General features: G+C 44.7%; 1 protein-coding gene across 1 annotated transcript; it reads left to right on the top strand.

Annotated features, from left to right (window-relative positions):
• The first annotated feature begins 22,266 nt into the window (after nucleotides 1-22,266).
• Nucleotides 22,267-23,334, top strand: LOC149326889 (kelch domain-containing protein 3-like). Its single transcript, XM_089564717.1, has one exon. The coding sequence runs from the start codon at nucleotides 22,267-22,269 to the stop codon at nucleotides 23,332-23,334; it is 1,068 nt and encodes a 355-aa protein (XP_089420843.1).
• Nucleotides 23,335-23,608: the final 274 nt, after the last annotated feature.

Here is a 23,608-nt window from a genome sequence, read left to right as displayed (position 1 = left end):
AGTACTAAAAAACACAAAAACTGTTGTAAGTGTGATCCTATGCAATATTTTTCAGCAGTCATTGTCATCAGGAGTGGTGCCGGAAGACTGGAAAGTGGGCAAAATAGTTCCAGTCCCGAAAAAAGGTCCTTCACATTTATGTTCCAGTTATCGTCCCATTTCACTAACAAGTGTTTGTTCCAAGGTAATGGAACACGTATTCTCCTCTCACATAGTAAAATTTTTAACATCTGTTAATTTTTTCAATCCTAGACAACATGGCTTTCGCAAGGGCCTCTCATGTGATACACAGATAGCTTCATTCATAAATGACATAAGCTCTAACCTAGACCTGAACATACCTGTAGACGCGCTGTTCTTAGATTTCGAAAAGGCCTTCGATAAAGTTCCCCATCAGAGACTACTACTTAAACTCTCAAGATTGTGCATTAACCCCCTTGTATTAGATTGGATTTCTAATTTCCTTACGAACCGAAAGCAATTTGTGTACGCTAACAACCGCTCCTCGTCTTTTTCTCCAGTCCTCTCCGGGATCCCCCAAGGTACAGAACTCGGACCATTGCTGTTTCTAATTTATATTAATGACCTGCCTAGTAACATATCCTCTAACATCCGCCTTTTCGCAGACGAGTGCGTACTTTACCGCCCCATCCACACCACCTATGACTCTAGAATTTTACAGGATGACCTTAAACGAATTGAAACTTGGTGCGACCAATGGTTAATGTGCCTAAACACTAAGAAAACGTCTTTGCTTTCCTTTCACCGTCGGAAAAACTATCAGGCATCAAGTTACACCATTTATGGCTCGGTAATCTCATCTGTCCACTCTTACAAATACCTTGGCGTCACCCTTTCAGATACACTAACCTGGTCAGAGCATATAATGAACATTACTAACGAAGCCAATCGCACTCTTGGTTGCCTCCGTCGAAACTTGCGCCTAGCCTCTGGATCCGTGAAAACACTTACTTATCTTACATTTATCAGACCGGACGTAGAACGTCCTGAGTTACCACAGGACACCTGCGGTAACTCAGGACGTTCTACGTCCGCCGCTTATGAACGTGGGTGGCGCTGATGAACACTCTCAAGGTTAGGTGACTTGTAAACATTAATACCCCCGAAAGTAGAAGATTTGACAACCGTCGCCGTAGCTCAGAGGTAGAGCACCGGACGCGTAATTCGGAGGTCGTGGGTTCGGATCCCACCGGCGGCATGTGGTTGTTTTTTCTTCTGCTTTTCTAATCAATTAGCTTTAAGCGATAACATATTCAGTATTATTCTAAATTGATCAACACCACAAAATAAATAAATAAATTAAAAAAAAATCCCCTATGCTCCTTGGTTTCTGTGGCTGTTGGCTTCTTTCATATCAAACATAGAAATTATATGAGTATCTCTTCAACTAGGCTGCTATAGAATAATCGTAGGCGCATGCTATCAAACGCCTAATGCATTTCCTACATTTGTTGCAGAGCTTCATGATGCCATTAATACCATCGTAACGCGTTATCCTTCCCCGTCTATCTTTCTGCTGGGCGACTTGAGCTATCCGGGCATATCTATTGGTCCTTGCGGCGGCCTTCCTCATTTTCGACACTATGCAAGGAATTCACTAATTAAGGCTCACTGTTTAACCTTACCCAGATCTTTACTAGTCCTAAAAGAATTCCTAAATTTACAGCAAGTACATTTAACCTCGTACTAACAAGCCCAGAACGGCGTTACTCTGCATGCCCCCATAGCCCGAGTGCCACAGTTAAGTGACGATTCTGAGCTAAATTTTTCTGTCAACATTGCCTTACAAAAATATGCTAGTCACACTAGAAATATACACAAGTATCATCTCGCTGATTTCAACAAAGTCAGTAATGAGCTAGGTTCTTACTTGCCCAGTTTATTCGACGAATTTGACTCGTGATCGGTGAACGCAAACTGGCTCCTATTGAAGAAAAAAATCTTAGATATCGCCTTTCGCTTCGTACCAACTCGTGTAATATCTTGTCATCTGGGTGCGCCATGGTATAATGCGCATCTTAAGTGCTTGTGTAACCTTTTTCCGATTTGCTAACGAATCACGCACTGAACCTCATCGGTCCCGTTATCGCGCTGCAGCTGACAGTTATAATTGTGCCGTTAATTACCTTAATATCACTCTACCGGCAATGTTGCTATATAATCCGTGAAAATTTCGGAGCGCCATTCACCACTCTGAATTCGCTACAATAATACTAACAAATTCAAGTGATAAATCTATATCTGATAGCGTCTTTGTAAATGTACTGGATGATGTATTTCTTTTGAAGAGTTTTTTTGAGTGCTGAAAGTAAAGATTTGCGTCAGCTGGCTCATAACAACTTCCTTCCAATGTATCGCGCAGTCATCCATCCTGACGGTATAGCTAAAATAATTGGCAACGCTAAGAGATTCTCAACTTTGTTGTTCATTGCATTGCTGCAAAATTCCTGAAAAGTGCTAAAATGTATACGTCTCTTGCCTTAACTATAAATTCAGCACTCATTAGACATCGGAGAACTACCGGCCGATTGGAAAATAGATAAGGTGGTTCCTGTTTCTAATCTGGCAAGAAACACTCGTATTTTAACTACCCGCCCATACCTATTACCAGGATCCCATATAAAATATTAGAGCACCTACTATTTTCATGTATTGTCACTTAGCTTGAATCACACTCGCCTTTCATCATTCTCAGCACGGTTTTAGAAAGTCCTACTCCTGCGGAACACAGCTACTCCTATTCACACACGAACTTACTCAATTTTCGACTGTCGTTCGATGACCGACCGCATTTTTTTTATTTCCCGAAGTCATTTAACAAGGTTTCTCATTGTCTTTCGTAACTAAAGCTGCGCATGGTGAGATGACTGCAATAAGAATAAAAAATAACATTCAACCATAACGTTCAGAAATGGCTGGAAGTTTTCCTTACTCATCGTCAGCAATTTGTAGCAGCTAACAACGTTAAGATGACCATTCACACGGTTCTTTCCGATGTTGCACTCTTGGGCCTATGCTTTTTCTTACATTAGTCAACATCGTACCTCGTAATCTTCCCACTTCTGTATATCTTTTTGCCAATGATTGCGTTTTATTTCCGGGAAATAACGAGTGAAGAGCACATGATTCAGTCTGACCTTAACGCTGTCTCATCTTGGTGTAAAGCCTGGCCCGCATGGAGCGTTTTTTACCCGCGAAATCGCGTCGCGCGCCCAACGCCCGCGCCGGCGTCGACGAATTCACTCCCGCATGGTCAGCAGCCGAGCGGCGCGCGCTACGGGCGACGTTGACAAGATGGTTGCGCCCTGCTCGCCCACTTCGGAATAAATACATGTCACCGCTGGATTCTTCGACGTGATAGCTCGCTCAGATGGTAGCGGTTCGCTTTTACTTCGCACAGCTCGCCCACGCGTAGAGGTATAAGCGATAACTAGCCTTTGTTTTTCAGATAATTTCGCGATTTTCAAGCTCTTAGGCCTAACTGTGTTTACCTCGCAAGAACGACACCTGGTGAAGCAGTTGTCTAGCTTTTATTCACTTGCTACATTTTCATCTATTAGCAGTTTTTCTACTTGGAACGAAAAAAGGCTCGCAATGCACCCATCGTAGTTATCAGCAATTACGGATAAAAAAATTCTTCAACACAGCGTTTATGTGCTTTGGCGTCTTGTCACTAGATGGCGCTACCGTTTACGCGTGCCCCTGGTGGACGGCGCGGCCAGCTAAAAGCGACTCCTCCGAGAGACAACACGCTGCTCGGCCGTTTCGGCCGAGAAACCCGAAGCCCAAGCCTCGGTACTATAGTGAACTAGAACTCGGTACCCTCGGTGTGTCAAACGCCCGTGTTTCCGGATAATAACTATGCTTTCCGGGAAGCACGACGCAGTTTTGGTGGTCAAGCTACAGTGCCAGAGAGAGCTCGCAAGCGCGTCTCTCTCGGCCGGCGTGGCTCCGCCCAGAGTCACGTGACGCCCGTTCCGGCTCTCATTGGCCCTCTGTCGCTGCCCTCTCCTGGCGTCGGCGCGGCGTCGACGTTTTTATCTGTTTCGACAGAACCCGACGATTTGGCAAAAACGTCCTCTCCGGCGGCAAAAAAACGCTCCGGTGCCGTCGACGCCGACGAATCGCCCGGAAAAACGCTCCATGCGGGCCACGCTTAAAACTTGGAATATGACGTTGAATGCTGAAAAGTGCAAACTTATGGGCGTTTGTCGTGCTAATAGTGATTAGCCCGTATATACTCGTAATGGTGCATTACTTGAACCTGTTACAAAATATAAGCACCTCAGACTTCACTTTACATCTTACTTCCGCTGCCAAGTGCACATTGAGCACATCACTAACAAATGAAATCGCATGCTCGGATATCTAAGACGGCTCCTTCACGCAGCCTCAACTGACATCAAACTTCTACTCTGTACTATATTCGTACGCTCACAACTAGAATATGCTTCATAAATCTGGGACCCTGGTATTAAGAGTTCTATCGACCTACTGGAAATGGCACGAAAGAAATCAGCGTGTTATCCTCTCAGTCTTTCAGCGTACGTCAAGCATAACTGCTGTGTAGACTACCTTGTGCCTTGCTCAACTTGCATCACGACGCAAAATTGTTCGACTGTCTCTTTTTCGAAAGAAGTTTCATTTTTTGTCCATTCGCTACGGGTTACTTGTAACGCCTTCATATATTTCACGCCGCAGAGAACACATACATAAGGGAGGCATTTCTACATGAAAACTAAAAGCTTTTGTAGATTGTTTTATTCGTCGCACGCCATACGACTGGAACCACATTCGTTCTCCAATTGCCACAATTCCTGACCTTGTAATGCTTCGGACTGCTACTACAGCTTCTAATGAACAATTATTTTATTGATCTCTTATTCTAACTTTGATCTATGTTTTGGTAGTTTATTGTTCTCTGCTCTTGTTTGTATTGTCGGTGTTATTATGTACCACCCACTCCCCTCTGTAATAATTTGCCCTGAGGTTAAAATAAATAAATATTGGTGTGTTCACAGAAGCATGTGTCCAAGTACTGCACCAGGGTGGCCAAATCCTAATCCGGTGAGGGAGTACGTTGTTGGTTCTGGCCACCGAGATCTGTCAGCACACCAGGCCTGATTGCGCATTTCCATCGACACGCGTTCTTTTTTTTTCATTTTTTATTTAAGCCCGGCGGAAAATTGCGCGGCACAGTGGCATCGCTGCATCGTTTCCGAGACCGCACTATTGTGGTGCCATTGCCGTTTAGTATCCTCATGAAATTCATTCCTTACAGATGTTATCGGGTGACGTCGAAACTAATTGTGGTCCTGACGGTAAAGCTCTTGTACTGGCTGAACTACAGAAACTAAGGGCTGGCCATACCCAATTAATTACCGGGATAGAAGGCCTGAAAACACAGCCAAGTCCAACGGACAAAACAATGACAGACTTTAATAAGTGCATGGGTGAATTTGAAACGAATTGTCCAACAACTGCTCACCAAAGAAACGACATTGAACAAATGAGGGAAACCACAGTCAACATCACTAGAGAGATTAAAGAGCTATAAACATGCCTAGCGGACGCTGAAAACGGCTCACGCCACAATAAGCTTGTTTTCTGTGGCGTTTCTGACCCTACTAATAATGAAACACGGGCTGAGTTTTAGAAAATAATCACTGATATTCGCCGCAGCAATCTTAAAATAGAAGTGCCCCCTCACGACACATAAAGAGCATATCGTCTCGATAATCATTCAATTGAACGAACTCGTCCCGTAATAGTGAAATTCTGTTCTCACAAAACCAAAGACACACTTTTCTCAAACAGCTGAAAATTTAAAATTATGGACTACAGAATCGAAGAGGATTTCTCCCGCCCCATTCGACACACGTGCTAGCAAATACTTGCATTTGTCAGAGAATTTCTCGCAGCAGTGCTTGCGCTTCAACACTCTGCGCAATGGCTCGAAACGCTATGCACATGACTCATGATCCGGTGCAGTAAGGGAAATAGCATAGCGATTGCCCCATCACCAAGCTTCAAAAGGCGCCTGGATGTTCTCGTTTTGAAAATTAATCGCCAATATCTGCAACCGCCGCATATTGAAAATGATTTCATCTTATAGGCGCAACGTACTGATACTAACAGAAACATTAGTAAACAGTGACGTAACGGACGTTGAAATCGTAACTGATCTACTCCATTTCGAAATCTGTCAAAACGATCGCAAAGGCTCAAGGGGGGGGGGGGGGAAGCGGGGCTGTTCGCATTGCAATTTACCGGATTGTAACATGTTCAGTTGGTAAAGTCACATCCGTCATGGAATCATCATGGTTCATCTGTTGCATTCCCCCTGCAACAGTACTGCTTGGCGTTTACTAAAGACATTGAAAAGTAATCCAAACTTCTCCCGTCATCTGCACAACATTGATGACGAACTTATTTTCACCTACCCAAATGCCCGTATTCTTTCTAACGCTGATTTCAACTACACATACATTGTTTGTCAGAGCTTAGCTAATTCCACAATAACTTGTAGTGCAGAGGCGAAGAACTTCATCCGCACCGGAATTTCAATCAATTAGTCTGTGAACAGAACTCCTGTTACAAAAGGATCGGCAAATTTAATAATCATACTAATAAACAGCCCTACTTATATCAAGAGTAGTAATTTACACTAATCAACTTAATACTAATCAACAGCCCTGAGAACCTATTACTGGTGGGTTACCTTCCTGAAATCAGCGATTATAAAGTCATACATGTTCTATTCTCAATTACCTCTGCACAAGAAGAGGCATCTGGCAAAACAATACGTCTAATTTGGTTTGGTTTAAGCGGTTTAACGTCCTAAAGCGACTCAGGCTATGAGAGACGCCGGTGTGAAAGGCTCCGGAAATATCGACCACCTAGGGTTCACCTCTGCGATAAGGGCAACTAAGAACAGATTAAATCACCACACTAATATGTTTCTCTCGCGGATTACTTTTCGACCAGGTCACAATAAACCATGGTTTAAATGGCACAGAACACGAATAGAAAACAAAAACTAACTTTTTTTCGCAGCGAAACGCAACGACATGCCTGCCGCATGGAAACCATACTTCGAATCCAAAAAATAATACATACGTTCTGTACGTAGCGCCGAATACAAATTTTATCACGATGACTTATCGAGCGTATGATCAACAATAACAAGAAATTCTGGAAAGTTTTAAATACTGAACACCCTCCCTATATTACACTTGCACACTACTAACATGAGGCAGTTACTGATCATGATTCTGCAGAAATATTTAACGATGCCTTCGCACCTGTTGTCAGCACTATAATCGACGCACCTTCACAGTTATCGCCGCCGCGGTGGCTCAGTGGTTATGGCACTCGACTGCTGGCCCGAAAGACGCGGGTTTGATCCCGGTCGCGGCGGCTGAATTTCTTTGGAGGAGAAATTCGAGGCCCGTGTACTGTGCGATGTCAGTGCACGTTAAAGAACCCCAGGTGGTCGAAATTTCCGGAGCCCTCCACTACGGCGTCTCTCATAGCCTTAGTCGCTTTGGGACGTTAAACCCCATAAACCAACCAAACCAACCATCCACAGTTATCATCTGTTAAGTCAAACTTTCATGCCGCATTTAACCATTTCTTCGAATAAGGTGTTTCATCGATAATGAAAAATGTGAAACTTTCAGCATAAGCTAGAACAGACTTGATTAAAGCAAAACTGCTGAGACACTCCGCTCAGGAATCATTCAAGATGATTGGAAAACGGGAAGGGTCGCTCCAGTCAACAGATCATGTAACAGAGACTCACCGTTGAATTACCTCCTGAACACATTAAATAGCGTGCCCTGTAAAATTATGGAACTCGACATTTACTCACGAATTATGAAACATCTTGGACTCAAGTGAATTTCGTCATTATTCGCAACACCTCTTTCGTAAGGGCCTCTCTTGCGAGACACAACTAGCGCTCTTCCTTGACGACCTGCACAGTAACCCTGAGTGTGAGACGCAGATCGCCTCATATTTCTAGATTATGCGGAAGCTTTTGATATGGTTGTTCACCGCCATCTACTATTAAAGCTTGCGCAGCTGGACCGAGATCCTAACATTATTAAATAGATTGATGAATTCTTGAATAATCGTTCTCAAGCAGTCTGCGTTAACTGTGTTAAAGGGCGCTTGTCTAAATCTCTCCCGGTTACTTCAGGCGTTCCGCAAAGGTTTGTCTTTGGTACCCTCCTATTTCTATTATATATTAGTGAATTGCCGCCGCGGTGGCTCAGTGGCTATGGTGCTCGGCTGCTGACCCAAAAGACGCGGGTTCGATCCCGGCCGCGGCGGCTAGAATTTCTTTGGAGGAGAAATTCTTGAGGCCCGTGTACTGTGCGATGTCAGTGCACGTTAAAGAACCTCAGGTGGGCGAAATTTCCGGAGCCCTCCACTACGGCGTCTCTCATAGCCTTAGTCGCTTTGGGACGTTAAACCCCATAAACCAAACCAAACCATATATTAGTGAATTACCATTACACGATTCCAGGAGGATCCGAACGTCCCCTGATGATTGTGTCATTTATCGCAGAGTTAAAAATTATTATGATCGTCACGCTCTTTAGACAGATCTTAAAAGCGTACTAAATTGATGTAATGATTGCCTCATTTCCGTCAATCCTACTAGATGTAAACTCAAGTCCTTAATTCTTCGTCAAAAACACTACCCAATTTCGTTATTCTATTTGAACGCACTAGTTGAGCGAGTAATATCACGTAAAAATCTAGGATTCACCATGTCTGCTAATTTATCATGGCGTGCTCATATAGCTAACATCATTTCTTCATCGTAAAAAACACGTTTTTTTAAAGAGCCACCCAAGTGCGCTCCGCCTCATGGAAAATTGCTCTCGTATAAATCACTTCTAATATCCAAATTGTAATATGTGTCTACCGTCTGGAGCCAGCATCAAGCATATCTAATCACTGCACTGGAAGCTTTAATTATCGCGACAACCGATTTATTCCTTTCGCTTATTGTCCTTCACTAACGGCGTTCCTCATAGCATGAGTCGCTTTGGGACGTTAAATCCTCATAAACCATAAACCATTCTGCGTATTCATGCAAGGTTTGTGTTCCAACTTTGAAAGCGAAATTTGTACTTCCATTCACTTATTTATACCGCCGCACTGCGAGTAACATATTTTGTCAAAAGTTTTTATTATTCTATGAATCCGTCATCGTATATAACAGCCTTAGCACTCGTATGCCTCCGCGCCAGTCATCCACTTCAATTTGCGCGCACGCCATCGCGTACTACGTAATCTGCTTCGCCTGTTTTTTTCGAGCAGCTGCAGAAAGGAACCGCCTACCGTATGACATCGTCACAATCTCTTCATCACCTGCTTTCCAGGAACGTGTAACTGATCATCTTAAATATATAAATGATCATAGCCGTTTGATTTCTTATACTAAAGTCTAACCCACCTTCTATGTAAAGGCCCCTTGAAAGAGGGCCTTGAAGGTAATAAAGCTGACCTAGACTGAGCCAAAATTTACTAATGCAAACTTTAGTTACCTTCGATTTGCTGATACGCTTAGCCTGCGCAACAATTAAGGGGAATAAACACAGCGCATCGAGCTGCACCTCGAAGTTCTATAGGTGGTTCAATATTCGAGATAAATTTTTACCCAGAATGGATCGCTTGCCAGCAAGGCAGACAGGTTGGTCGTGACAAATATGTTTGTTTTTGACACCCCTTTGCTAAATTTCAGGCACGTGCTGTAAAAAAAACACCCTCGGTGAATTCTAACGTTCTGCAGATGCTGTTGCAACCTGCGCTGGTGCGGACACAGTGGTATCCCTGCGCCTATCACGCTAATTACCTCTTGTAAAGCGCACCATCGCGGAAGAAAAAACATCAAAATTCCTCAAGTTTTGCCAGCCATTCGTGCATGAAGCACCTGTCAGCATCCACGTTGTCGGGCAACGAAAAATGGGCACCTTCCAAGAATACCTTAGAAGGACGATCACTGGCACTGCTGCCGCAAAGCCACTGGAGCGCTGACACTGATACACTGTGTGGCAATGCAGGCTTGATGTTCTGTGTTCCAACATGGTACGACCATCCCTCTTGATACTTTCTGTAGAGGCTGCAATTTGTGAAGAAGTATGGGCAGTAAAGTTGCTAGAACGGCCATTTGGTGAAGGTTAAACTCAAAATTGAAAGCTTAATGCTTATAGAAGAATTTGGTCTACTGAAAGCTCGGAAGGTGATGACCACAACCCTTCAGCGATGCTCATGTGGAAAAGAGTGACGTGAGAAGAGCACTGGCTTTGATGGTTTTTACTCCGTGGACTTCTTACCGGATGCCTCACATGGTGGTGTTACGCGATGGCCGTCCGGTGCCGGTCACGTATCTCGCGCTAACTTTGGAGTGGGACATGGGGCCAAAAAAAAATACATCGAAAAATGCCTTGAAACACCATCACATGCTCCTCTAGTGTGCTGAGTCAGAGCCTGGCTCCTCGTGGAAACTTTGCCAAAGAAGTTGAACAGAAAGGGGTCTAACGCCTTGACACGGTTGTAATGAAAGCATCCTAAAGTGACTGCATGTCGTGGCAACCTGCATGTGCGCAGTACGCATGAACCAGTTGGCAGTGGTGACGTGGAACGCAAACGGTTTTAAAGAATACGTTGCACGACAGGTGTAACCTGTGCTGTCTACAGATGCTCTTATAGTGCCTACGGCATCACGACTGCCAGAGCGAGTACTCCGTTCAGCTCTTGAGCCCGAAAGGGAAGGCAAAAGAGGGACTCGTTATAACATACATGAAGGAGGCAAGCAGTTACCGAGAACTTGGGGACATAGAGACCTTTCAGTTTTCTTTAATCTGCTGTTCTGATGCATGGGTAGTTAATGAAGTTCAGTGTAGCTAGTTTATCGCGGAAAGATGATTTATTCCGCGATAAACTGTCTGTTCCGCGATGTAATGTCTCAACCGAGACCTTTGAGGAAATAAATAAATAAATGCCGACGTAAAGATACCACAGGCCGTTGGTGGGATACTAACCCGTGAGCTTCAGATTTCTCATTCCATTCTTTTGCTTTCAGGTGTGTTTATGGTGCGCGTAACCTAACCCTGAAAGAATTCATACAGGGGAGAAATTCGTAAACAACTTCCGTTCCGGCTAATTGGAGGAACAATCGCTGAATCCGTAACTGCACTTCCCGCCGCTGTGAAATTAACTGAAGAAGGAATTAGCTCTAGCGTCTGCAACACAAAAACAAGACCTAGCTGCAAGAAGTTTCTTAAAGGAGGAAATCTCTCTATTCCTTTTGAATTCCGAGCCGCGCGGCCAGTGCAACTGTCGCGCAACCTTTGCGTGTTTCGCGAACTACGTCAGTAGTGTTATCTCGGGCTCTGTCGCCTGCTTTGCTGCTTTGCGTCGCCGGTCGCAGACACTTTGGCATCGTGTTCCTTCATGTGTTAGTGATTTTGGGGCTTAGACAACTACGGTCGTGTTTGGTTTTCCGCTCGTGACTTTCGAGATTGCGAAGGGTGGAGTGAGACCGGAATAGATATGACAGAAATCTCTGCCTGCATTCGCCTACTGGAAAGCCACCACTTATTTTTCTGCCGTGGACATTGAAATACGATTTATTCCCTACTGTTGAGAAAGTAGCGATCGCGTTTCATCCCCAGAGGAGGTGGCACATCTTGGGAACCGATTATGCAGTTGTATGTTGACTGAATTCTATTGATGTAGCATCTATTACCATGGACAGTAAAGGTGGTTGCGTGATAATTGTTTGCATCCAAGTGTAGAGCGCAGCTTTTAGGCGCCTGTTCGTGGGTTTAGCCGCGTCGCCGAGCACAACGGCAGAGCAGAGGAGAGCAACTGGAGCGCGCTCCGGCCGTGTCGAGTGAAGGAAAGAACCGCTGCTTGCTCGATGATGGCGCCAGAGGGGTGTGTGCTGTCAGTAGGGTTCAGAAGAAGTAGGCTCTTAGATGATAGCCTGTTCGAGCTTGCTTAATGCATAGAAATACCTCAGGCGGAAAACAGCCCTCTGTATTTAGTTTTCCGGGGCATAAGTGATAGATGCGACAACGTGAACAGCGAACTCATGTGCAAGATTTTAAAAGATGAAGGTATCACTCACGTGGTAATTAATTTTGTACAGGAAACATACCGAGATCATAAAGTTCAAATTACTTGAGAAGGGACAAAAAGTACGACAACTGTCGAGGTACCCAAAGATTTGAGGCAAGGTTGTCCTCTATCTCCACTGCTGTTCATGCTTTATCTGATAAATATGAAAAGAAGGCTACAAGGAAGTAATCTAGGTTACAATCTGTTGCACAGATTAGGCGGAAAGGTCGTTGAGCAACGGCTGTCAGGTTTAATGTATGGGGACGATATTGTACTGTTAGCAGATAGCCAGGAAGATTTACAAGTGCTTGAATTTTACCACAACTAAGTCGGTTGAGATGATTTTCAACAATACAACTGATCAGGTACGTACAATACAAAGCCATGAAATACCCAGATTGGCCGAATACAAATATCTCATGGTATGGGTAAAGGAAGGGCAAATATACGCGGAAAATCACGAACACACTAAGTGCAAAAGGTCGAAGAGACGGCGGGATGATGAAACATAAGGCTTTAAGGGGTACAAGAAATATGAAGTACTGAGAGGTATTTCGGTAGGAATAATGGGGCTCACTTTCGGGAATGCGGTTCTGTGCTTAAGGGCAGAACTTCAGTCGAGATTAGACGTAGATCAGAGAGATATTGCAAGATTAGCCCTAGGTGCCCATCGAAAATCGCAAACAAGGCAGTACAGCGGGATATGGGCTGGGTATCCTTCGAAGCAGGATAAGCTCAGAGTAAAATGCTACATGAAAAACGCCTGAGAAAATTGGACGATAACAGGTGAGAAGCTGAGGTATTTAAATACTTATGCACAAAGAGCAGTGACTGAAAATGGCGGAAAAAACGAGGAATGAAACCATTAAATATGCCGGAGATGACGACGTGGAAGGAAAGACCATTAAAAGACAGGTAAAAAATCCCGAAAGTAAAAATTGGGTTAATTCAATGCATTCAATGAAATTCAACGAATTCAAGTTATCTTTATCGCTAACAAGTTTACAGACACGTAGGGGTATCGCACTTCTTTGCTTACTACAGAAACTAATATACAGTCGTCACGCGTCCACACTGCCACTTACACGCCCAATGACAACTTCACATCGCCTACATAATAATCTTAGCTTCAACATCTATTCGGCTGAACAATCGCGTTTAATGCTTCTGCTGTCCCATTGCATTGCTACTATACGTGACCCATTAAGGTTCAAAAACGAATTAACCACCTTTATACATCTTGATATAGTACACTAATTGTGTTCGTATGTGTTGTTGAATCCATGCAGGGCCGCTATTCGTTTGCTGTTTTTTGTTCTGTGTCAGTAAAATACGTTTTTCTTTCAAGTACGTTTTAATAATATTTTGCAGGCCTATGTGTTTAATATTGTATACTTTTATGCTTTTTCCACTTTGTACCTTCATTTGTCTAAATATTTTAACCCCTCCCCTCACACAATGTTCCAAGTGTGGAACTTGTGAGGAATAAATAAATAAATAAATAAATAAATAAATAAATAAATAAATAAATAAATAAAAACATTGTCTAGAACTATATCGATACTGGAAAATGCAGATCTGGAACAAATTGTTCTATGATAACCCGAGAGGCAGTGCCTTACACCTTGAAGCTAGTCGAGAGTGTCTTAGAACGCGAAGCTACGAAAAAAATTTAAGGAAGAACATGATGCAAGTGCTGTGTGTGGGAAATCGGCAGAATCAGTTCCACACCTCATGCTGAGATGTGATGGTATTCATTCGGATGTCAATGCAAGCTCACTCTTCCTGTAGACCTAAGCTTCGCAGATTGCAACGATCATGGAAATAAATCTGGAATGGAAGTTAGCAAGAACCATTGGGAGGGTTGGTGGCTGAAAATAGAGAGTTTAGATAATGTTAGAAGTGTTATAAGACGTATGGAAAGAAAACAGCGGTTTTAATAGAAATTTACAGCACAGTTAAACAAAAATAAAAAAGCCGAGCATGGTGGCAGCTAGCACAACCACGTTTTGGAGGGGCCACTCCTATCTTAAACCCATCGATTCACCCGTCGTTCATCACCTCTGCATGAGCGGAGGTAGGGCGTCTATAGGGGAGGGGACGTTTGTCTCCAGCACCACACTGCTTCTTATCAGTAGCGCCACGCTCCGCTCGGTTGGCGGACGGTGTTTTGACATGTGCTGCACGCGAGAGTGGTTTATGCAGGTTTAACGTCCCAAAACAACCCAGACTAGGAAGGACGCTGTAGTGAAGGGCTGCGAGAAATTTCGAGCCACTGTGGTACTTTAGCGTGCACTGACATCGTAGATAACATAAGCCTCGAGCACTTTGCCTCTGAAATTGACCGCAGCGGCCGGGATCGAACCCACGTCTTTCTGGTTAGCAGCCTAGTGTGGTTGTACACTTCCGGGGTTGTCTTCCTAGTATAAAGTGTATGCCGCTTACAAGACCCAGGATTTCTCGGTGCCGAAGCAAAAGCTCGTCGCCTCCCATTCGCGCCGCCGAAGCAAACGTGTGCTCACATTTTGCATTAGTGTGTATCGTAATTGTCGTTACAATTTTTGCACACATAAAATAGTTTTTTGTAATTGTCCATGATTGTACGGTACATCTTTCATGCAATAAATTATGCCCACAGTGAACAGCACGCAAGGAATGTTAGCACAGGTATTGAAGGAATGATGCTCTGAAAATGTCAGCTGCGCCGTTTGAGATAAACTTATCACCTTTGATATGTCGACGCACATTATCTGTATGTTACGGAATAATGTAACGTCGCGTATAGATTATTTACAAAAATACCTATTTTAGATTGAAATTAATGAGAAAGATATATGTGTCAATACAACCATGGAAAATATGTTCTCTATACATTGGCCCAGCGCTGCGGTTACCATTGTTGACCAGCAGCGCAAACGATTTCAGTGTGCCACAACAGCGAGGCAATGGTGTATGAAAACTCGTAAATCGCGGCGCGAGGCCGTGCGCAGAGAAGGCGGACATCGATCGATGGTGGGAGAATAAAACATACTCTCGCCGAGTGTATGTTTTAATCTACCACTGTGCATCACCCTCGCAGCCAGAATTTTGTCCAGCTCTTGACTACAGCTATACATCCGCCCACCTCCCCTAGAGAGCCCGGTCTTGGACCAGTCCGCACGTGAAGTTTATGTCATTAAGGGCACAGGGTAAGTCCTATACTTCCCATGCATTTTAGGGCATGTTGAGGTACATGTTTCTCGCCAACTAATAGGTGTACCCTGGTAATATTTATATCATTTTGTTCCAAATTTTGCGCTCTTTTTACTGAACTAGAATAATTGAAATGTGCTGAAAATTTTATTTTTAATGAAATTTCTAACTGTAGTACATAAATTTCGGCTTTCTTTTCACATTTTAAAATTCATAACGGAAAACCTACTCAGTGAAATAGCTTAATTCTAGTTCAGTAGTTGCCAACACTTATGTAGATTGTTGCAAAGGAAAATCAGCTGTCTGTCTTGAAAGACATTGGAAATAATGGTACCTTTGTAAGAAAAAACACTGTTTCGAGATAATTGAGCCTAAAGTGAAAAAAGATGTGAAAAACAATTTTTTTACGAACAAACACATTCATAGCCATTGGTTTAGTAGCCCCCTACTTCGTAGTCACTCTCGCAGTCAATGTTTAGTGTTTGGGCTTGTAATTTTGCTTGCCGGGCCTCTTTTGTCAGCTGTCGTGTTGCTCGGTCCGCAAAGAACATACGCTTGTGGTCAGCTTCCCTCAGCCACTCGATGGTTCTGCGCCCTGGGTTCAATCCACACGCCTTCAAAACATTGGCCCATGCGATGCTACCATCATTAAATGAAATAACAACGTCCAGTGCTTTGAAGCCTAACAAACACGTGCTTTGTCAGAATATCGGTGAGCTCAACCCTTCCACCGCACTGTCTACACACACAACTGTGTGTAATTGCGGCACAAATGCCGTCCATGTTCATTAAGGCATATTCGCTGCTGCTCTGTAGCACATCATCTTCCTGGAAGCACACAGAAAATCTTGAAAGCTTCGATGTCGAGGACCTGGCGCGTTTGGCGTTCGGCGTCTCATCAGGGCGTGGACATCCTTTTGATTTTGCACGATGAGTGTAACGATTGCCGTGAAATTCGTGCCTGCCGAAGGCGTTCTTTGCTCTAGGCATCTCCTCTTTACAAACAAACAAACTTTATTTTATTTACAAATGTGCATACAGTCTTTAGGATGAGCCACAGGCCAAAAGCTAAAGAAAATAGCTTGAAAATGCCTGTGGCAACAACAACCTTATCAACAACAACCAACACCGGCAAAAAGTACAATACTCATCGGCAGGGAAAGCACTCGTACGCAGCTGCATGAAAGTTGCAGAAACGTGGAAAAAACGTGCCCAGCGTCTCAGGATTATCTTGGCTAAAAAAGAGAGCTGAACAATTGTTGGCAAACAATTTTTTATATGTAGCTGATTTCAGACGAGCTTTCAAATCAGGTGGTGCACGTTTTGGTTGAAAAAATTGGCGATAAACACGGAGGATATCCGGAAAGGGGGCGTGGCCGCTGACTACTTGGTTTCGGAAAAAGCGTTTTTTGGCCCGAAATATGGCTTTCTGAGGAAAGTGCGATCATGGAACATGTGTAGAAAGAATGGAACTTCTCAAATTTCAAAAGAAAAAAAAACTATTTTTTTCTAATTTTGCCTTACCCTGTGCCCTTAAAACACCCCCGCGCCCACGTGTTTTGGTCCTCTGTGACCATGAAGACTACTAAGCAGTTTTTCGACCTCCAACCGCTATTGAGATAATTGAATAAGGGGTTACCGCTAGCGCCTGTATATCGTGGTCGCTCGAAGGTAAAGTAGTCCCTCGTTTCTTTTTCTTCAAGATTCACAGGAGCCTAATAATGAGATGCCTTTCTGGTTGAACCCCGCCGCGGTGGCTCAGTGGTTACGGCGCTCGGCTGCTGACCCAAAAGACGCGGGTTCGATCCCGGCCGCGGCGGTCGAATTTCGATGGAGGCGCAATTCTAGAGGCCCGTGCGCTGTGCGATGTCAGTGCACGTTAAAGAACCCCAGGTGGTCGAAATTTCCGGAGCACTTCACTATGGCGTCCCTCATTGCCTGAGTTGCTTCGGAACGTTAAATCCTGACATACCAAACATACCATACCATGCCTTTCGGGTTGAGGCATAATGGCTGTCTCGACGGATTCCTCGGTCGGTCGGTCGGTCGGTCGGTCGGTCGGTCGGTCGGTTGCGACTGAGGGAAGGATGAAGAGGAAAGTGCACGGGCCAGCCGACTGGCTCAAGCCGAGCCACCACTGCTGCTACGTGCAGATATGAAGAGAGTTTAACGATACGAGGATAGAGAAAAAGAGAGAATAAGGACGCGTGTCGCAACAACCGCGTCCGCCGGAGCGGTCGCTGGCTGAAAAAACGGATAAGTGGCCGTAGCCCGAAGGCTGCAACTCCTTCTAACAAAAGGATGGATTCCTTCCCAAACGGCATAATGTCATGGTGACAAACTTGCGTAGTTGCACAACGTGAGCATAGTTTGCTGCGTGCACAAAGAAAAATCTGCGCTTCGGGATTTCCCAATATGCACCACCCTCATTTCATTCCTTTCAGTACACACGGCTGTTATGTTAGACTCGTGCCTATATAGCCAGAAACGAAAACATTACAACAAGGTCACGAATTCTTAAGACGACTAATAATTGCTTGAGGATACCGGAGAAGATTGAGAAGAAACTAAATTCTAATTGCCTGCTGAACACGGATGCTTGAAGAAGTAAAACAATCATCATGCTTCCGGATTGGGGAACTTGAGTAGAAATTCGGATCTTTCTAGAGACACTGGAGACTGCGCCACGAGCGCCCCGCGTTTCTTCGTCTAGCGGCCGAACTCTGAGGCTTTTATCGGGCACGACGCCGCCTCGGCGCTCTGACTGACCTTGTTCACTTGTTCCGCGCTTTCTGTGTTCGGCTGCTGTTGGCGCCTCTTGCGAGTGTCCCTTAGAGTCCGTCGGAATACGAGCAGATGCCTGACGGCGACATCAAGAGGTCGTGATGATTAAGCTGTGGTGAGTTTAGGGATGACTGCGGCGGCGCCGCGGCTCCCAAAAACGAGGAAGCGGCTGGCTTTGGGGATCCTCAAATGAGGCTTGACGCTCACAGGCCTGTTTGTTCTCCCCAGTAATCTACGCAGGTCGCAGCAATCGTTTATTGCAGGTGAAGTATCTGTGCAGTAAAGCAGGACGCTGCAGCAGTGATCAAAACTTACTAGGAGTCATTCATGACCTGCGACAGATGGTGACAACATGCCGGACAGCCTTCAAAATATCTGCGCCTACTAAGCAGACGCCGTGTAAATTGGGAGCGCTTAGAAATACGAATTAATTTAGTTTACTTAGCTCAGGCGAACGCAGCAGGGGGCGGCAGAAAGGTAGGTGGGCGGACTCAGAGAATTCAAGATGTACAGGAGCGGCTTTGCCTTCCAGTGGGCATAGTCAGGCTGATGATGAAGATGACAACTGCGAAGTTGACTGTGTCAGAAAAAGTTCCACGAGTGAAAAAACCTTGTGTCTTACACACGCAGTAGAAGTCCGACTATGAACTTTATAGACAATGCATTCTGAGACTCGGGCGTGGTCGCGCAATAGCGGTACGTGCGCCATTGAAGAGCATCAAAGCTTTCAGGTGCTAAGGGTTTGTGTACTTTAACACCCCGAGGCTGCGCGTAAGGTGGGGGCAAAGCCATATGGGAGGATTCCGAGCTAAGCGCAAGATTATTTTTTTCTGCGCCACAGTGAATAATCTATCACCAATAACTGGGTCCGTACGGTAGCAGCGCCTAGGGAAATGCGGCAACGATATTACTTGAACTGCGTTACCGTATTGAGCGTACCAGCTGTACACCTGCGCTGAAGCCATATTTTTTAACCACGTGGAATTCATCAGCGCGCACGGACACTGCGAATCGTGTTTTCCTATTTTGCCCAAATTGGAATGCGGCAAGGCTCTATTTGCGACTGTAGAGTCAGAAACATAGTGCGAACTCCACTGAAAACAACCCAGAAAGGGAAAGAAAAAAGTAGCATTGCGAGCTGAGAAAATACAGTACAAAGACGCAAAGAAAACGTGAAGCGCATCTGTGCCGCAGTTTCGTTTGAAGACAGTATTTAATTTTAGTTTTTATTTCAAATACCACATGGTTGCTCTCTCTCAAGAAAAGAAATGGCTTTACAAGAATAACGTGCTGTTGCATTATTATACTCACACCGCACTCACCAGATGCCCTTTCTCTAAATAAGACGCGCGCAAGAAACAAGTTTTCTTCGCGTGCAAAGTATGCGGACAGATACAAGTCAGCAGGAAAGCTAGCCGTCCTGGCAAAAAAAAAATACGTGTAGTCACTTAGACAAGGAGCTGTTCATAGGCGTCCGCAGCGTCCTGTGGCCCAGGCTCTCTACCCTTTAAGGTTCTTGAAGTGGGCAAAATCCAGGTGACAGTCATAACTTTAGCCGTCACAAGCCGAGCGAATTTTTTTTCGGGCTAGTGGGATCGTTCTTCCAAGACTGTTAATGACTTTTCATGTGCGTCTGTGCCGCCACCGCATTGGTATAGATACAATGTCCCGATACCAAAGAAAATTCCGTGTTGTGGCATGCTTGCTGTCGACCACCTTCGATATCACCTGATAGACAAACTGTCACGAGCACTAACTTGCAAGGTTCTGACACAAATAGCTGTTGGTTCTTTCACGAATGTTATTAGGAAACTATAGGTACAAGCCGACGATATTTAGTCGACTGCAATGCGGCCGATTATTTTCTAATGGATCAAACTGTGGGAAGACATGCGGCAATATGCGAAAACTATCGCTTTCCAGAGGCAGTTCAGATGTACAGAAATTCATCCTGTCGCCCAGCTCAAACGCAGGATTACTCTCCAATCGGGGAAGCCGCTCTGCCGTCTGGCATGAAAAAGATGTCTAGTAGGCGATATACGCAGCTAGGCAGGAGCACGACACTGAAGCAAAAGAAAAATATCCTCAATCGGAGAAGAAGCTGCCAGGATGGAGTGAAATCGATAAGCAGGAATAAATATTCTTTCAAACAACTACTTCTCGTTATTGTTACAAAACTAATGTTTCAGTGCCACATGATTATAAAGAAAACACTAACGACTATGCTTAGTGTGCGAGAATTCTGGGTGAGAAAAATGCTTAGATATAAAATAATTTTTAAGGAACGAAACAGCGGAACTAAAACGAAGGACCAAGAAAAAGAGGTGCACCAGGTGGCTGATGACATTAAACGTTTCAAAATGCAAGTACATGACAGTATCACGTAAACACAATAGCTTAAATTATCAGTATTCTTTAAGGTCAATCCCCCTAACACAAGTCGAGTCCTACCGGTACTTAGGAAAAACAATCACTAGCAAACTTTCATGGACCGAGCACATCTTAAACATAGTAGCTGAAAGTTCAAAATCGCTCAACAGACTGAGAAGGTACCTAGCCGTGTCCCCTCCATTCATCCGCAAACTCGCTTATGAAACATTCATTCGTACTAAACTAGAATATGCCTCACCCATTTGGAATCCGCACCAGTCATACCTAATTGAAGCATTAGAATCAGTACAAAGTCGTGCAGCCCGATTTATTACTTCATGTTGCGATCGCAGAACCAGTGTTTCTGGCATAAAATCACCGCTTGACATACCGCCACTGTCTTTTCGCCGTATAATTTCCCAACTCTGCCTTTTCCACAAATTATACTACAGTTTTCCTCAACTGCACTGCACACTTCTACTCCCTCCCAATAGAAAATCTCGTCGTGTTTTTAACAGCCTGAGCCTACAGCGTTTACATAGTTCCACCAATGCCTTTCAAAAATCCTTCCTGCCATCCGCCATTGAACAGTGGAATGAGCTGCCTGGGGCAGTTGTAACTGAGCGCGATGCAAATAAATTCAAAACCCTGCTTTTATCGCATCCTTTTCGTTAGCGCACTTACATACATACATACATACAAGTTTTATTCTCCACAAAGAAGTGGAAGGAGGCGGAGGGAAAAGCCGTACATTTGCGGCTTGAAAAATCCTCCGCCCCCTTACAGTGTATACAGCAGCAGAGTGGGGCAATAAACAGTCGAACAATAAACAGTCGAACAATAAACAGTCGAACATAAACAATTGAACATAAGGATAGATCTGTGCGTTCATTCACACAAAGAAAGAAAAGTATGAGTAGCAAAATATTTGTACATATTTGGAAGAGACATACTGGATACATCAGCGGCTTCTTTTTCTGCAGCATTCAATAATCGCGGAAGATTATACCGTGTAATGCCCGACAATTTTCAGCATCACGTCTGCACATGTTACATTTTTGAACCCTTGTCTGCTAATCAGTGTTCCAGTTTTCTTCCTGTATATATAGCGTGATGGCCACAGTGTACCTGTGATTGTTCCTTTTTTCATTTTTCAATGCTCTTTTAACAATTGTTTTGCCTTCTTTACTGGTTGGTTTGGTTTATGGGGTTTAACGTCACAAAGCAACTAAGGCTTATGTAATGCCCCACCTAGGGGTCATTAAGGGAAAATAAATGATGATGATCATGAAAAGATCACCAGCAGAATATCGCCAAGTTATCGTTCACATAATTTTATAAGGTCGCCTAAGATTTAGTCCGTGTCAGTGCGATTCGCTATGACGGGTCCTATTAACGAGTGAACCAGTAAGCATTAAAAACGTGGCTCGCAACGTGAAGAAAATAGTTTGCTCAGTAACACGCTTGCAAAATCACTGTAGCCTCTTCTTGGCCACTGCTGTGCACGTTATGACGTTTTTGCATTCTTTTCCAACTGCAACTTTATAGTTTCTTCTTTAAGCGTTCGTCCACTTGCGCATCACGAAATGGCGAGAATATTGTAATATCTGGCCTATATTCACGCTTCAAATTACTGCAACCGCACGTGCAGCGGAAACTGCTCCGCATATCGCTGCTTCAGGAATCGGCAATGTGACGTTAACAGAATCGCTGAAACAATCGAGCCGCGTTTCTGAGTTTACTGGCTGCCTGCACAACATGTGGACTGTACGACTTAGCGGTGTTCCAGAGCGAGTCAACCACATTGCCGTCACCATCAAGGGCAAGGTGTACTCGTTCGATTCTCTTCTCGCGGACGGGCCTCGCCCCTTAAGGAACCTCGTGGACGTGTTCATTTTCGATCCTGCAACGTCGCTATGGGATGTCGTGCAAACACAGCTACCGCCCGATGGCGGACACCTTCACATTTTCCGTCTCACCGTTGTTGCCTACGGCCACTGCGCGTATCTTTGGGGCTTCCAGGACGGCACGCAGTTGGAAAGCGTCCTGTATCGTTTCGACACCACCAGCATGACTTGGAGCCGCCCTCAAGTGTCCGGTGTAGTGCCGACACCGCGTTACGGCACCTCAGCTTGTGTGGTTGGCCAGCGCATGTATATCTTTGGTGACTTGCATTATTCGCAAGAGGTGAGTGTGCTTAACCTGGATACCATGGAGTGGCATCGCATCCCCACCAATGGAGAGCATCTGGCTCGGCAGTCCTACCACACAGCCTCTGCAATCGGGACTCGCATGTACGTGTGGGGCGGAGTCAAAGCACACCCTTATCTTCCCGGTCGCTTTGAAAGCATGAACTCTCTGTACTATTTGGAAACGACCACCTCGACGTGGGTGCGCCCGCAGGTACAAGGCATTCCCCCCGTGGGTCGACACGGGCATTCAGCCTTTGTGTACAGAAGACAGCTCTACATCTTTGGAGGGTACAACCAACTGCAGAACACTTTCTTTGCAGACATTCACAAGTACGACCCTGACATATCGTGCTGGACTCTAGTGAATCCATGTGGCTTTCGTCCGTCTGCCAGGGGGTTCCACGGCTGCTGCATTACTGGCGAAAGAGTGTTCGTGTTTGGCGGCGTTGGCCCGGTACGCAACCAGAGGGAAGGGGAGGTTATCGAGGAGGAAGTGGCCCTTACCGATCTCCATGTGTTGCACTTGGAACCGACACTGGAGAACTTGTGCCTGCTTGCGGTCATCGATGCACGAGTGGATGCAAGCCGCATAGCACTCATTAGTAATATGATCAACGCTATTCTGTCACCATAGTAGAAGTCGCTGGGAAAATGGTGCACATCAAGCAAATCGAGCGTTTTCGACGAGTAATATTTTTGGTGTGACGACAATTATATTTTGAGCAGAGATACTTATCTCGTGAATTATTTTATAGCAACATAGCATAGTGGGCGAGTTGGTATTGCATCTTTAAGGAACGAAACAGCGCAACTAAAACGAAGGACCAAGAAAAAGAGAGACACAAACACGCGCTGGTGCACCTGTTGGTTATTTCGTTGAGGTCATTTTGGAGGAAGACTTGAACGTT

Source organism: Amblyomma mixtum, chromosome 10, assembly GCF_055824585.1.
Source record: "Amblyomma mixtum isolate Tamu chromosome 10, ASM5582458v1, whole genome shotgun sequence".
In the NCBI taxonomy this organism is placed as follows: Eukaryota; Metazoa; Arthropoda; class Arachnida; order Ixodida; family Ixodidae; genus Amblyomma; species Amblyomma mixtum.
This window is presented reverse-complemented; position numbering and strand designations above follow the sequence as displayed.

Excerpts from the sequence above, each read along its gene's own strand:
- LOC149326889 (XM_089564717.1), top strand. The coding sequence starts at position 22,267 with ATGTGGACTGTACGACTTAGCGGTGTTCCAGAGCGAGTCAACCACATT.